Source organism: Geotrypetes seraphini, chromosome 4, assembly GCF_902459505.1.
Source record: "Geotrypetes seraphini chromosome 4, aGeoSer1.1, whole genome shotgun sequence".
NCBI lineage: Eukaryota > Metazoa > Chordata > Amphibia > Gymnophiona > Dermophiidae > Geotrypetes > Geotrypetes seraphini.
In genome coordinates, this window is record NC_047087.1 from 233441711 (window position 1) to 233458396 (window position 16686).

Consider the following 16686-nt stretch of genomic DNA (forward strand, 5'->3'; position numbering starts at 1 on the left):
CCCTGTTGGTTCTTCCTTTTTTTGTTTGTGCAACCCAGGTCCCAAGCACCAAGTAGTAAAACAGATTCTATGTTGCTTATCCTAGGATTTGCAGTACATTTCCCCAAGCCATCTCAATAATGGCCTATGGACTTCCCTTTTAGGAAATTATCCAAACCTTTTTTAAACCCTGCTAAACTTACTGATTTCACCACATTCTCTGGCAACAAATTCCAGAGTTTAAATACGCGTTGTGTGAAGAAATATTATATCTGGTTTGTTTTAAATCTACTACTTAGTAGCTTCATCGCATGTCCCCTAGTCCTAGTATTTTTGGAAAGAGTGAACAAGCAATTTACATCTACCCTTTCCACTCCACTCCGTATTTTATACATCTCTATCATATCACCCTTGAGCTGTTCCTTCTCCAAGCTGAAAAGCCCTAGCTGCTTTAGCCTTTCCTCATAGGCAAGTCATCCCATCTCTTTAATCATCTCTGTACCTTTTCTAATTCCGCTATATCTTTTTTGAGGTATGGTGACCATAACTGCACACAGTATTCGAGGTACGGCCGTACCATAGAACATGCATTAGGTGCCTAACTTCAGACGCCAATTAAATAATCTGGCCCTATTTGTATAGCAATGCTGAAAATCCACGATAGAGGACTTATATGTTCAGCAGAAACTGCTAATAACAGAAGTCCCTTTTGAATATTCCAATTTTTTTCCTTGTAAATACCATAATCAGTTTTACTGTCTTTTAGCTTTCTCTACAAACACTTACTTTAACATTTAAACTTTGTTCTCATGTGGGTTTCCTAAGTGAGGCAGTACATTTTTGGAAAGTATCCCTGCTGTGCTGAAGTATGTTAATTTATAATTGTTGCCATAACACTAAAGCTACTTATTCTACTGGCATTAGTGGAAGTAAATAACTAGCATTAGTCATTTCAAAGAATCTTTTCTTCTGTGCTGTGTGGTTTGAGTCACTAATGAAGGAGAGATGTACTGCAATTTCATGTCTGAAACAAAATGAAAGAAAAATAAATGCTCACTTTATTTCATTTTGGACTCCATTAAAACCAAAAAAGCTTTTTGGCAACTTGGAGTTTTTACCCACCCCCCTCTTGGGTCCTTGCCAGCCCTTATCTTACCCCATCTGTGGGTCTTCAGTGGGAAAAAGTCACCCTGTGGCAGGTCATGCCATATAAGAAAATGACATCAGAGTGAATGTCAGATGGTTTCCATTAAAGAGTCATAGATAGAGTAAGGAGAAAAGTGGGGATGGAGAAGAACCTGGAAATCTTGGGTTAGTAAAGGAGGATCAACACTGAGCCCTAGGAGGGGGAGGGGCAGAGGAGTTTAAAACTTTCAGAATGGGCTGGGACCTGCCATTTTTATTTTTAATTTTCCTTTATGATTTTGTGTTACAAGAACTAGCCCCCCAAATTCTATAAAGTCCACCTAAACTTAGGCACCTACATTGGCACACTTAGGGCTCCTTTTACAAAGGTGCACTAGCGTTTTTAGAGCATGCACCGGATTAGTGTGCGCTATAGCAAGCACTATCCGAGAAACTACCGCCTGCTCAAGAGGAGGTATTTTAGCACACGCTATTCCGCGTGTTAAGGCCCTAACGCACCTTTGTAAAAGGAGCCCTTAGTCAATGTAGGTGCCTAACCTAAATAATAGGCCTGATCAGTGCCAATAATTGGCATTTGGCACCTTAAATTTCATATTAATTGAAGTTAATTGAATGTTAGGTGCACAACTTGGTATGGTAGGTGCCTGGTCCAAAGCGCCAACCTAAAAGTGGGCATGGTTAGGGGTAGATCATGGGCATGTTTTCGGGTTAGGCGCCAGTTTTTACTTAGGCGTCACTGTATGCACAACTTAGATGCACGCATTTAGGACATGAAAACCCTGGCATAAATAGGTGCGCCTATAAGTTATATATATAAGTTATACATATAAGTTAGGAACCTAGCTATGCCTAACGCCACTTAGGTGATACTAGGCGTGATTCTATACACTGCGTTTAACCTTTATAGAATCATTCTTAGCACCACACTATTGATTTTGGGTCTAAATGCATAAAATAACAGGGAAAAAGAACAAACAGAATGAAATAACAAACCATTTAGTGCGCAGGGTTTTACAACTTTGGCTCATGGGTCCTCAATAGGTCTGATTTCAGGGAAATTGAACGATATAAATCAACCTAGTCTAAGACTATATGTTGAATATTCATTGTGATTATTATGAAAACTATACTGATATCTGCCTGCAACTCCTACTGAAGAAGTCATGAATTTACAGTATGGCTACTCAATACTCTACAATCTAACGCAAATCACAGTCCAAATAATATATAAATATTTATGTAGTGCTCAGACCCACTACCTATTAAAGTCCATGTGAAGTGAACCAAACATAGGCTGCCCAATCAGACCATCATAGCACATACATTGTCTAACCTGCTACTATAGATATCATATAAACAAAGGCAGATACTTCAAACAACTTATCTGCATGTTTGTGGTTGGATAAGTGCAGGTCACAAAGAGTGGGCAGACACATGCTTGTAAATGCTGGTGCAAAACCTTAAAACTCCTGAAGCCGTGAAACACAAGTTTCTTCCCCCACCCCCCACTTGAGTTTTGCGATGGAATGCTTCCTCAGGAGGGGCAACCTCTTGCAGCTTCAACTTCATGGAGAGAGACCAAATCAGCGGCACACGGCCAATTAACCAACTACTATTTATATATTATTTGGACTGTGATTTGCATTTGATTATGTAAATTATTATCACAGATGACTACACATTTGCTCCCTTAATATATTTAATTGTGATACTCGATACTCTAGTCAGTTAAAGCTAGGAAAGCATCAAGATTTCTGATTGTAGCATACCCTGAAGAAAGCCACAGCATGATGGCTGAAACGTCAGTTCTTTCTATTCAGAACCGGCAAGACCCAGAAAACTGCTACAATCATGATTCCAGCTGCAAAAGCCTAAGAGAACCATGATTTCTATTGCAATGAAGTATGTTATTTAGGTCCCCTTTTACTAAGCCACAGGAGTGAGCACCACGCCGCAAATGCTCCGACACCCATTCAGTCCCTATGGGTATCAGAGCATTTAACGTGTCAGCCCATGCTATTGGGCTTAATAGAAGGGGGGGTTAATATTTTTATTTAAAGATTTCCCTAGCCCTCCCACAACAGTGAGTGCAGAATGGAGTAGGACATTGCTACATAAAACTCTTATTACCAGGCATATTTTGAAATACCAGAATATAACAGTGGGCCCTAAAATATCAATACATCTATTAAGAAAACTGAACAAGTGAAATTACAACAGAATGCTACATAGAAAATTCATGCTTTAATGGAATACCTTGCCTGGGCCACACACTCAGATGCAAATATCAAATACAGAATAAGTGGCAGTTAAAATTTACATAGTAACATAGTAGATGACGGCAGATAAAGACCCGAATGGTCCATCCAGTCTGCCCAACCTGATTCAAATTAAATTTTTTTTTTTTTTTTCTTCTTAGCTATTTCTGGGCGAGAATCCAAAGGTTTACCCGGTACTGTGCTTGGGTTCCAACTGCCGAAATCTCTGTTAAGACTTACTCCAGCCCATCTACACCCTCCCAGCCATTGAAGCCCTCCCCTGCCCATCCTCCTCCAAACGGCCATGCACAGACACAGACCGTACAAGTCTGCCCAGTAACTGGCCTAGTTCAATCTTTAATATTATTTTCTGATTCTAAATCTTCTGTGTTCATCCCACGCTTCTTTGAACTCAGTCACAGTTTTACTCTCCACCACCTCTCTCGGGAGCGCATTCCAGGCATCCACCACCCTCTCCGTAAAGTAGAATTTCCTAACATTGCCCCTGAATCTACCACCCCTCAACCTCAAATTATGTCCTCTGGTTTTTACCATTTTCCTTTCTCTGGAAAAGATTTTGTTCTACGTTAATACCCTTTAAGTATTTGAACGTCTGAATCATATCTCCCCTGTCTCTCCTTTCCTCTAGGGTATACATATTCAGGGCTTCCAGTCTCTCCTCATACGTCTTCTGGCGCAAGCCTCCTATCATTTTCGTCGCCCTCCTCTGGACCGCCTCAAGTCTTCTTACGTCTTTCGCCAGATACGGTCTCCAAAACTGATGATGATGAAACAAATTTGATGAAAAGAAGTGCAGAGCAATGCATATGGGGAGTAGAAATCTAAGGGAGCTGTATGTGTTAGCATGTGAGAAGCTGATACAGGGAGAGGACCTTGGAATGATAATGTTCGAGGATCTGAAGCCAATTAAAGTGTGACAAAGTGGTGGCCATAGCAAGAAGGATGCTAGGCTGCACAGACATAGACATAGGGCTCTTTTTACAAAAGCGCGCTGGCGGTTTAACGTGCGTAATACCACGCGCTAAACCGCCGGCCTTGCTAGCTGCTATCGCCTCCTCTTGTCTTGAGCAGGCAGTAGTTTTTAGGCCAGCGCGGGGTTAACGCGTGATGAAAAGTCAGGCGCGTTAACTCCACTAGCGCGGCTTGATAAAAGGAGCCCATAAACAGCAGAAGAAAGGATTTCTTACAAAATTCTTTTGTTATATTTAAAACTTTAATGATAAATGAACCACCTTATCTTTCACAAATTTTGATTCCATATTCATTATGTAGAACATGTGAGTCTTTGGATCAGAAACAGTTAGTCATTCCTTCATATAGAGAAGCAATTCACGAACAAATACAAAATTCTTCTTTTTTAGTTCATAGTCCTACTCTTTGGAATTCCTTACCCAAAAAATTATGCAATTACAATCTAATTTGGGATTCTTTAAATCAGAATTAAAAACTTTAATGAGGCTTTTTGTAACTGAAATTTGTAGAGTTGCAGCAATTGTTGAAAAAAGAAAATACGAGCACATGACCTAAAACCCTATGGGCTCCTTTTACAAAGGCACGTTAGGGCCTTAACGCGCGAAATAGCGCACGCTAAATTTCTACGTGCGCTAGCTGCTACCGCCTCTTTTTGAGCAGGCGGTAGATTTTCAGCTAGTGCGTGTCATGCGCTAAAAAGCTTAGTGCACCTTCGTAAAAGGAGCCCTATGTTTTTTCTCTCCCCTTTTTTTTTTTTATTATAATTTTGAATACATTACAATATCCAATGATTCAAAAGGAAAAAAAGGAGAAACCTCATAAAACAATACATAATCAGTTCATACATACATAATTCCTTTTAAGCCCACATTATGAGGAAACATGTTACTATTTCTAATCAAACAAATTCAAGAAAAGCTAAAGGACAATAATTCTCAGTTTGTCCTAAACGACCTTGAATCATTCCTTACTAATTGGGATACTAATTTCTCCTCTTTTTTCTCAGCGGATGAAACAAACTCATTTCTGTTCTCTCGCAACTAAAAATTGTTGTAATTGTATGGGGTCCCAAAAAACGTACTCAATATCTTGCAACTTAACCAGACATTTACAAGGAAATTTCAGGTAAAAAGATGCCTCTAGGGCCAGAACTCTAACCTTCAACTTCAGAAATTCTTTCTCAATTTCTATTATTTACCCTCACTGTCTTTTTTTAAAATGTCACAGCCCTTAAATTTGATTTAGAATTGTAAGCCAGCGAGAAGGTTGTACCATAAAGTGTGGGATAGAAAGTCTTAATAAACTTGGTATTGATGCCCTTGTACAAGCAGTTGATGAGGCCCACTTGGAGTATTGTGTTCATTGATGAGGACTGCATCTTGCAAAAAAAATGTAAAAGAGTTGAAGGGGTTCAGAGGAAGGTAACAAAAATGGTATGGAGTTTGTGCCAAAAGACATATGAAAAGAAACTGGAAGATTTGAATATGTATGCTCTAGAGAGGAAAAGAAGTTTAAGGGAGATATGATACAGATGTTTAAATACTTGTAAGGTATTAATATAGAAACAAATCTTTTCCAGAGAAAGGGAATTGGTAAAACTAGAGGTTGCAAGGTGGAAGATTTAGGAGTAATGTCAGGAAGTTCTTATACACAGAGAGGGCTGGGCTACACTCAACATACTCAAATTAAATACAACAGAAACCAAAGTGCTTTGGTTTCACAATCCCTCACACATTGTTCCCACAACTATCACTCTACAGTCTGGAACCACTCTGGATATCGACACATCTTTTCTTTCCAAAGTCCTTGAGCCCTCTGCGTTGAGCATATTAGTACATTCCCTGGTGAGCTCATGTTTAGATTACTGCAACTCACTATATAAAGGCATCACGCAGAAAGAAATCAGACACTTGCAAGTTATACAAAACACGTCAATAAAACTTATTGGAAATGCGAAAAAATTTGACCATGTCACACCTCTTCTGATAAAAGCTCCCTACTCCACACAGAATAACCTATAAAATCATACTTATAACATTCAAAACACTCCATAACAATCAGCCTGAATTCTTAAACAATTTTCTAATTCCCTTCACCCCAGCTAGAACACTGAGATCACAATCACAAAATCTTTTAACGGTTCCATCTCTCCATATTATTAGCACTACATGAACAACAAACTAGAGAGTTGTGCGGAGTCACTGCAATAGTTGGCTTTTGCCACTTTTCAGCTAGTATGTTGCTTCAAGTGACAATATTTTATTCTTTCTGATGTATTTGTCTTTTGTATGCATTCATGTAGATTGAAACCAATTTACTAATCAAGTCAGGTGTCTAACTTCAGGCGCCTATCTTTAGATGCCTGTTACAGAATTTGTTTCCTGGTGTGTAACTAAAAAATTGGAGTAGCCGCGGGAGGGGCATGGGTGGGTCAGTAGCATTCAGTAAAGATGCCCATAGTGTTATAAAATTTGGGGGATTCACACCTAATTTATGTGTGAGCCTTCACACCAGGTTTTAGTAGGTATTTATCCTTGTGACTGAAGGTTGGTTGTGGATTCCAGCACTAGGCGCTATTCTATAAATAATGCCCAAGTTGGAGCTCCATTTATAGAATAGCGCTCCGCATGCCTTTTTTCAGTGTCCTTTAGTGCAGGAGAGTGGGGTGTGCTGGTTAGAGCCATGGCCTGACGTTGTGGGTTCAAGCCCTGTGCTGCTCCCTGTGACCCTGGGCAAGTCACCTAATCCTCCACTGCCCCAGGTACATCAGATAGACTGTGAACCCACCAGGACAAATAGGGAAAATGCTTGAAGTACATGGTTGCAAAACTACAAGAAGGCAGTATAGAAATACCTTTCCCTTACTTGGGCACTATGTAATGAGTGTAGTCCTATGTGATAGTATTCTAAACATTTACACATGTTATGCATACCTAAATGTGGGCACATAATTTATAGGATTGCCCTTCACGTGTTTCCCCCCCCCCCCAGCCATACAAAATGGGATAAATCCTTTATTCATAGGCCTCTTAGTCTATAGTAGCTCTTTCCTGGAGCGTCTTAGAGACGAGAATGAAAATGCATCTGAGACCTATTTAAAGTGTATAATTCAAATGAAATTAATTTCACAGTCATTCTAGGAAATGTGATTACATATAGTTTCATTTAACAGAATTCCGGTTACTGGACTTCTAGTCAATACCCTGTACACAATGTTTTGCTATTTATTTCCTTTAGTCAAGAGATAGCATGCAAAAAGAAACTACGATTAAGAGGGAAAGTCTGTTTGCCCCAAAGCTGTTTAAATTCTATAGACCATGCATATTTGAATGTAATGCATGCTTGCTAAACATTATCTGCAATTTTAATCGCTTCAGTGACCATCATATATCTTTAATAATCATTCTATTTATTTAGCATTCCTATTACTAAAGTGCATACAATTAACACCTTAACACAAGAAATTAATGTGTGGTAGGGGCAAATTTAACGTGGCACCTATTGAGGGCATGCTTAGTATTTATTTGTGGATCACTTGTTAAAATATCCACTAGCATGCAGTACACGGGTTGTAGTTAGCTCAGATGCACTTACGGTCTGACTCTATAAATAGTATCTAAGTTAGATAGAACTAGGCGCTCCAATTGGGAGCCTAACTGAAATCTGTGTGTGCAACCTAAATTGACTTAATTGGCATGGCAATGGATCATGCCATTGAAGTTAATTTTAAAAAAACCAATCAATTAAGAGTTTTGTATGGAACTCAAAGTGGCGCCTAGCAAAGCCTAAATTGAGGTACTAACGATGTCTACAAGAAAAGTAGGCTAGGGGAGAAGAATATACATGGTTGACTTAGGTATCACTAGGCGTTTGTGTTAGGCACTGGTAAATTAGGCCAGGAAAACCCTGGCCTAATATACTGTTGCCTACCACAAGGACACCAAGCGACACCTAACCATATCTAGGCACTGCTAAGCATGATTCTATAAGTGGAGCCTAGCGGTTTATTGACAACCATGATGACTGGTGCCCACAAGTTAGGCGCACCTTAGTGCCTATTTAGGAGGTATTAAATGGACCCTTGCTAACTGCAAAATTATTGATTAGTGTGTGGTAGCTGACATGCACTAAATGCCACATACTCGCCATGCTCATTCTTTGCCCATGTCCTACCTAGTTACACCCTCTAACCCAAAAGAACAAAATGGGGTTCAAGCTGGTTATTCTGCTTTTTGATTTTGTTCGTTCTTGAGCCAGCCTGGTTGATTTTGGACGCCACTTACCCCCGAATGGGGGATACAGACATGCGAACCACTCCACTGTGTTTTAGTGACTTTTTGGTTTATTTCTCACACTTGTTTTCACTTAGCACTTTTTGTGCACTAGTTTAATTTAGTTGGGTAACCCAGGGATGTTTCACAAGTAATACCCTTGTGGGTTTTGATTGTGACAGCTGGTGCCTTAGGGACTTGTTCCCATATGCAGGCTGTGAGACTGAGGGTATCCCACTCACATTTATTTATTAGTAGTAGGTTGGTTTGGCTAGTTGGTTTGTCTCTATCCCCCATTTTGTCCTTTTGGGTCAGGGGGGAACTTTCTGGTTTTGGCTGTTTTTGCAGTTTTCCCTTTCTGGGTTTTTGTATTGTTCATTAGTTACACCCTCTGACACAAAATGGCCTTAGGGCCTGATTCTGTACATGGCACCTTAAATCAGCACCAACTAGAATGGTGAATAGCGCGATTCTATACGGTGCCAAAATTTTATACAATTGCAGTAAGCACCAATGCATCGGATAACTTTTAGGTGTACCTATTTAGGCCAGCTAAAACCAGGCCTAGATACCTGTGGCCAAGTTATGCACCAACCAGTTGGTCAGCGCATAACTTTTAGGAACACTGTTGATCCGTCCACATAATAAAAACATTCTTAAGAACGAGGCATAAAGCTGTTTCTTGAGTGAAAGCCATATCCATCGTCTTAGTGCAAGAACCCTAGGAGGGATCACATGTGTGGTTATTGAACGTAGCTTAGTGGTCAAAAGTAGTTCTGCTTCCCCACTGCAGTTAGCTATGTTTGTGTTTTGAGTTGTTCTATGATAATAGTTAACATTTGAAATAGAAGGTGCAGAACTCTTGACCTGCATGGCTCTGTTGTTGCTTACACATCAGGAAAAGGCCTTAAGGCATTCCATCATTTTAAGCCGCTTATAAAATTAATTTGATTTTTTTTTTTTCTTCTTTGTGGGGGATGGGGGCATAGAAGAATTCCAGTAATCCATGTTATTAAAACACCAAGATGGAATGATTGTCAGTTCAGGAGATCAACATTTTTGGTTAGCTAGCCCAGTTATCCTTAATAGACAAAGACTGGTTTGCATTCTCTGTAAGTTTTACATTAATCATTTTACACAGACACATTTGATAATTTTACACATTGTCTTTCCTTCTACGTGTTTGCTACCTCCCTGCATGGTTCACAGGAAAACCATAAGACAATTAATTGGTAAAGAATTCAGTTTTAAGGAGGACAAGAGATACTCTTTTTGTCAATGTTTGTTTTGAAAACAGTACATTTATGTCAGGTGTGCAGAAGACATTACCTTCTTTGTAATTTCAGAAAAGTACATACAGATGAACATCTTAATTATGCCTTCCTTATTTCTCTTGAATTTTAGCATTACCTTTAGGCCTTGATTTTATAAATGGCGCCTGAGGGTAGGAGCCTAGATTGGCGCGTCTACCGAGTTAGGCACCTAACTTAGGGCTTCTTTTACAAAGCTGCGGTAGAGGTTTCTACCGCAGACCGGTGAGGTAAATGCTCCGACATTCATGGGAATTCTATTAGCATCAGAGCATTTACCTCACCGGCCCGCAGTAAAAACCTCTAGTGCGGCTTTGTAAAACCCAGCGTTACTTTTTAAAAATTGGTTTTAAGCGGCATACTAATTAAAAGCAACATTAAAAAAACTGATTAAAAACCAATTAAAAAATGTAATTTTTGGATAGGCGCCTAACTCAATAGGTGTCTACACTTAGATTCCTATGGTGCCAACCCACACCTGAAAAGTGGGCATGACTAGGGTCGAAATTTGAGCATGGATTACCTTAGGCACCAGTAGGCGTCAATGTTAGATGCCGGTAAATTAGGCCAGGAAAAAACCTGGCCTAATATAAAGGCACCTAACATTATGACGCCTACTGACGCCTATGTTGAGTTTGGTGCCACTAGGCACGATTGTACAAATGGCGCCTAAATTTGATTACAACAAACTCCAAAAACAGAATTGCCAAAGAACCTTACAAAGAGACCCACAAAAAGGCAAAAAGGTCAAAGGTTCCCAAGAGTGGTAGTGAAACAGTGTCCCCAGCAAAGGTTAAATCAATAGCCAACACAATAATGTGTATAAGGTAAATAACTTCAACAACAGCAAGGGAACTTGCTTATCTAAGGTGATACTATAAATAACTCTTTTACTAATCACCTTTCTTCTTTAATTCAAACAGTAATACTTATTTCAACACAAGGCTGATATAGTTAAGTGAACACTCAGACCCACAACTGAGTTCCGGTGAAAAAATCACGGAGCAGCTGTTAAGGAGACCATCATAGTTGTTCACAGTCTCCTCCACCAAACAAAGACTAAATAACACCAAATCAAACTTGAATAAAATAATATGTTTAACAACAACTTAACTTTGAATGGTGTGGATGATACACATAACTGCTCCGGACTCCTCCGTTATTCTTATTACTGACCCCCCTAGGGAGGAGCCCGGAGCAGTTATGTGTATCATCCACACCATTCAAAGTTAAGTTGTTGTTAAACATATTATTTTATTCAAGTTTGATTTGGTGTTATTTATCTTTGTTTGGTGGAGGAGACTGTGAACAACTATGATGGTCTCCTTAACAGCTGCTCCGTGATTTTTTCACCGGAACTCAGTTGTGGGTCTGAGTGTTCACTTAACCATATCAGCCTTGTGTTGAAATAAGTATTACTGTTTGAATTAAAGAAGAAAGGTGATTAGTAAAAGAGTTAAGGTAAATAACTGTCAGAATTTTACAAGACTTAGGTACCCTCAGTGCGAAGGGACAGTGACGGGAGCGTAGCTCCAACGCTTCACGCATCAAGGTGGTGCCAGGAAGGTGTACACCTACACACCATCATAGAGTACCAGAGTGTGTGATTTTAAATCAAAATGACACTATCACCAACAAAAGCAGTGCAAAATAAACACAGGGCACTATTACAGCAACCAATCAGGGAACCCCCCAGCCAACTCCCAAAAAATGAAAAAGCAAAACTTAGCTTCAAAAGATTTTCATCCAATGTCCAAGGGAAGTGAGACAGGGCAGATGGAACGCCCGAAGGTTCAACCAGCCTGGTTTCGGGAACAAGTCCCTTCCTTAGGAACCCATAACTGAACAAATCAATCAATGGCAGTCCTCCAGGAGAGCTGGGAAGAAAGGAGGAGCCTAAATTTGATTGACATGTGGTAGGTACCATTTTTCTAGGAGCCTACCTGTTTAGGTGCTGTTTATAGAATCAGGCCCTTTATGAATAATTTCAACTGCCTTATCCCAAATCCCTATGAAAGGTGCACTATTTTGCACGTACAAACCCTAAAAGATGGTTCTACATCTGGGGCAATGATTTTTGATCATATGACACCAAGCAAGCTGTTTTAGGAAGCAGAGCTGGGAGCTATGCAGTGCTGGACAGTTCCCAGAATACTGTAGGTTGCAGGGCTGGATTTACATATAAATTTAGACAAGCTACAGATTAGGACAGGGGTAGGGAACTCCGGTCCTCGAGAGCCATATTCCAGTCGGGTTTTCAGGATTTCTCCAATGAATATGCATGAGATTTATTTGCATGCACTGCTTTCAATGCATATTCATTGGGGAAATCCTGAAAACCCGACTGGAATACAGCTCTAGAGGACCGGAGTTCCCTACCCCTGGTTTAGGGCCTTCACATTACAAGAGGCTTCACAATTCACCTCAAAATTATTAAATACATTTGCATATAATGAAAATTACAATATGAAATAATCATAATTATTGGTTTTTTATTATTGTTGGTTGTTTTCTATTTACCTATCTATCTATATTTTATAATCTATCTATATTTTATAATTTATTTCTTATTTAATTAAGGGGGGCTTCTTAAATTTGACAGCAATATGCATATATCCAACCCTGTGTTTAAAAAACTGTAAAACAGTTTAATGAATGTTTTATTCTATAATGGATATATTATACATTTATTTGCAATGTTGTTAATTCTCATTGCTAAGTGGCCCTTTTAGTAAAGTATGGTAGGTTTTGCAGTTACTGAACATTTAATACAGGGGTGTCCAACCTTTTGGCTTCACTGGGCCGCATTGGCCGAAAAAAATGTTTCTGGGGTCGCACAAACATGCAAACGCTGCAGCAAGACAGAGGAAGGAGCCGGCAAGACAGTAAACACCCGGGGGCAGCAGAGGAAAACACTGCATCGCCCTTGACCGGGGTCGCACAAAATACTTCACTGGGCCGCATGCAGCCCTTGGACCGCAGGTTGGACACCCCTGATTTAATGCAAAAAATAACACATACTCTACAGAAAAGTCAGATTATGCAGTGCAGACCCCACTTTACATGCAGTACTAGATAGTACAGGAACCCCACACTATCTTCCAAGGCATATAACGAAGAGAAGGCCCAGGAAATAAACACTGGTATGTGTCATTGTCATGGTGGTTCCCCCGTAGATCCGCTCCCTCCCAGAGCACAAGTCCAATCCCCCTCCCGATACCCCACTTAGCATAAGCACATGTCCAGTACCCCTCCCAATACCCCAACATACAGATTCCTGCACCCCCAGCAACAACACCATTTGCCCAATTCTATTCTAAATCCAGCACCTCTGGAGTAGCAGCCCTGCTGCCTGTCAGGCCAGCACCCCCTCACACACCCCAATCCCCTTCTAAGAACCTATTGAGGGTCTCAATAGTGGTCCAGTTGTACCTGGGAGGGAGCAAAGCCCCTTTACTGCCACCAAGGAATGCAGTGGGATCCAAAAAGACTGCCATGACCCCTAGCTGTCATCTCATGGTACTGCAGGACTAACAGGAGATGTGGATTGGGGGGCGGGGTTAGGGGGTTGGACTTTTAGAGGGTAAGGCTGATTCTCGAGGGACTGGCTAATTATAGAAAGGAAGGAAGTGAATGTTGTTGTGACTGAGGAAGGGAATTGCTTTGTGAGATGTTAAGAGAGGGATGCTTGTTTGGTAGGATGCTGAGAGGGGGATTAGATATGTAGAGCAGTGTTCTTCAACCACCGGTCCATGGCCCGGTGTCGGTCCACAGAAATTTCCTGCTGGACCACAGGGCCGGCATGTGCATCAGGCCCAAAACTGTGTTCTTCAACTGCCGGTCCACGGTGCGATCGATGCATTGTTAATAAGATTATATTGGGTGTAGATATGAAGCATGAATGGAAAAAATAGTATTTACAATTAGGACTATGGGGGCAGGGTCTTGGGTGGAGATTGGGTAGAGATGGGCAGGATCTGGCCCACGACGTAGCCCAGTGTTCTTCAACCGCCGGTCTGCGGACTGATGCCGGTCCACAAAATAATTCTTTTATTTCTGCCGGTCCATAGGTGTAAAAAGGTTGAAGAACACTGGTATAGATGGTGAATATTTGGCAGTATGACAGCACACTACACCACCGGACTGCTGGTAACACAGTTGTACTTACCACCTCCTCTGGAGGTGGCGGTATCTTCAGCCGTGCTATTGGCAGTGGTGACATCTAGCGCTCAGTGATGAGCTGTATTCTAGCTGTCATAGTTGGCCACAACTCTGTTCATCCATAACATGCCCAGATCCTACCCGCTTCCTCATTAGGCAGCTAACATTTTTTTAAAATACAAAAGCTCACATTTTGGCACATTGGACAGTAGCGACGACCTGCGCTGTTGTCTGTTGCACTGAAAACATCATGTTAGCTGCTTAACGTAGCTTAGTAAAAGTATCCCTAATATAGGAAACAAAGCAACACAGGTTCTAGATATATATGAGGGGCTGCTGAAAGTTCTCAGCCCATTCAAAGAAGAGAATGATGTGGAGCCCTGAAACTTACAAATTATTCCACACTTTTCTTGACATTTTGTTTCAATGAGACAAATGTATCTAGCAAATGGGCACAAGTATAGGGAAACTAAGCCATCGTGAGATCACTGATGAGATTGGCTCTTAAGCACTAGTGGAATGAGGCATTATGACATCACAATACAAGGGGCCGCTGAAACGTTCTCAGCCCAACCAAGAAGAGAATGATGTGGAGCCATGAAACTTACAAGTTACTCCACACTTTTAGTTTCGTTTCATATCATTGAAATGAAAAAATGTCAAGAAAAGTGTGGAATAACTTGTAAGTTTCATGGCTCCACATCATTCTCTTCTTGGTTGGACTGAGAACTTTTCAGTGGCTCCTCGTATGGAAGCATCTTAATGTTCATACATCTTTTGAAAGCCCTTTAAATACTATTATGGCTAGTCTACCCCTCTATTCACAAATGCAAACTTCTTTTTCATGCTCCCCCAGTGCATCACAGGCAGACGCAACTGAAATCTATAGGGTGTATTTATCAAGGGGGGTCCCCCCTCAAAGGAAGAAAATAGAAACCCCCTTATGCATTTTTATTTGTAATAAATGGCAGAATTTTCTCTGATCTTTTTCTGTCTTTGTTCTGCTGTAAGGTTTTTTAGAGATCATTTTTTTCATAATACAAAGCAGACTTATTATGATTTTGATGCACAGATCAATGGGAAATGTATTACTATTATTTCATATTTGCAGGTCCTGTTGACAGATATTTATTGACTCCTTCTTGGCAACCACCCACAAGGTTGCCTGAGAAATCGTCAGAACCTAACACAAAGCAAACAGCAAGCTATTCTTGCTTTATTTAGGGCAATGAAGCATATTTCAGTCTTTGGGGTTGTAAAAAGAAGACCTGGCCTTCTCATGTTCCCAGATGGAGCTCTGTAGTGTCACCATTCCTACAGTCCCAGAAACAGACCTAACAGAGGATCTTCATTTTCTGCTGCCCTGTGACTAGATCAGAAAAATATTGATGGCAGTCCAACTGTTATTGCAGTTTTGCTGTGTATTAGTGTATCTGCTAAAAGCCTTCCTGCACACACGCATCACCATATTGGTATTAGGGTTACACCAGGGGTAGGGAACTCCGGTCCTCGAGAGCTGTATTCCAGTCGGGTTTTCAGGATTTCCCCAATGAATATGCATGAGATCTATCCATATTCATTTGGGGAAATCCTGAAAACCCGACTGGAATACGGCTCGTGAGGACCGGAGTTCCCTACCCCTGGGTTATACCATTATAACCAAGAAACTTAATTTTTCTGCTTACATTCACTACTAGGTTAAAAGGAATTTAGTTTCCATATTTTAAATACACACATTTGTTCCAACGTATTGTATTTGCTTGTGCTTTTCTAACTGAAGATATGAACTCTGTGAAAGAAGCTGGGTTAGTAGGATCAGAGCATAAAATAAAGATTTAAAAAAAAAAAAAACCCTCCAAACTCGCTGCTGAAGAGATGAGGTTGATCTTACCTGCTGCTGTCGAGATACCCAGAAACCTGCAGACGCACTCCAGCACAGTCCAGCACACTTTGTGTTTCATTGTAAATGATCAGTGCAGTGGAAAACCTTTAGCATGAATTATTTAAACAGACTCACTGTCCACATGGCTCGGCATGTCCGATGACAGCTCACATCCCCAAAGCCCAGACCAACCTTGCAGGAAGAGGCTCCAGACTTCAAAGCTTGTTTTGCAAACAATGGCCCTTCAGGATACTGTTGAAATCGGGCAGGTTTTCTCTAAACTTAACCAGCTGATACTGCTTCTGTCACCTCCTCAAGGAGCTAATGAAATTCAGGTTTTCTGGAGGCTGTTTATGCTTTTTGAGCATCTCCCCCCCCCCCTTACTTCATCCAAGTGGTTTGTTTAATAATTACCATGAAAGAATGCAATGGTATTACTGTAGAAGCAACTAAAGGATTTTTTGAGTGCTGCTGCTGTATATAGAAATCTGATTAAAGCGCATAACCTGCATGATGCTGGAAGGCTTACATCTTTGGTTAACCATGTGTGGTACAAATAAACATCACAGAGCAAGCAATATCATATGAGTGTTTGGAGTAATGAGAAAGCTTTAAACTGTTACAAATCTTAAATCTGTTCTGCTTTCTTGCACACAGCAGTGTATTTGAACCTATGATCAGGGCAG

At 40.6% G+C, this 16686-nt stretch overlaps 2 protein-coding genes across 4 annotated transcripts in view; both read right to left on the reverse strand.

The window, feature by feature from the left end:
- RASSF4 (Ras association domain family member 4) overlaps nucleotides 1-16118 on the reverse strand; it is a 276069-nt gene extending 259951 nt beyond the window's left edge. The window contains exon 1 of the mRNA XM_033943459.1: nucleotides 16010-16118. The gene's annotated coding sequence lies outside the window, so the exon portion shown is untranslated. The remainder of the gene's footprint in view (nucleotides 1-16009) is intronic.
- The window catches only part of TMEM72 (transmembrane protein 72), a 96514-nt gene extending 80204 nt beyond the window's left edge, over nucleotides 1-16310 (reverse strand). The window contains exon 1 of one of the 3 annotated variants that reach the window (XM_033943465.1): nucleotides 16136-16310. In XM_033943465.1, coding sequence (XP_033799356.1) covers nucleotides 16136-16154 — 19 coding nt within the window. In that variant the 5' untranslated portion in view covers nucleotides 16155-16310. Of the gene's footprint in view, nucleotides 1-16009 lie in introns of all 3 variants that reach the window. The other 2 variants (XM_033943464.1, XM_033943463.1) reach the window with 2 other exon arrangements.
- Between the last annotated feature and the right edge of the window lie 376 nt (nucleotides 16311-16686).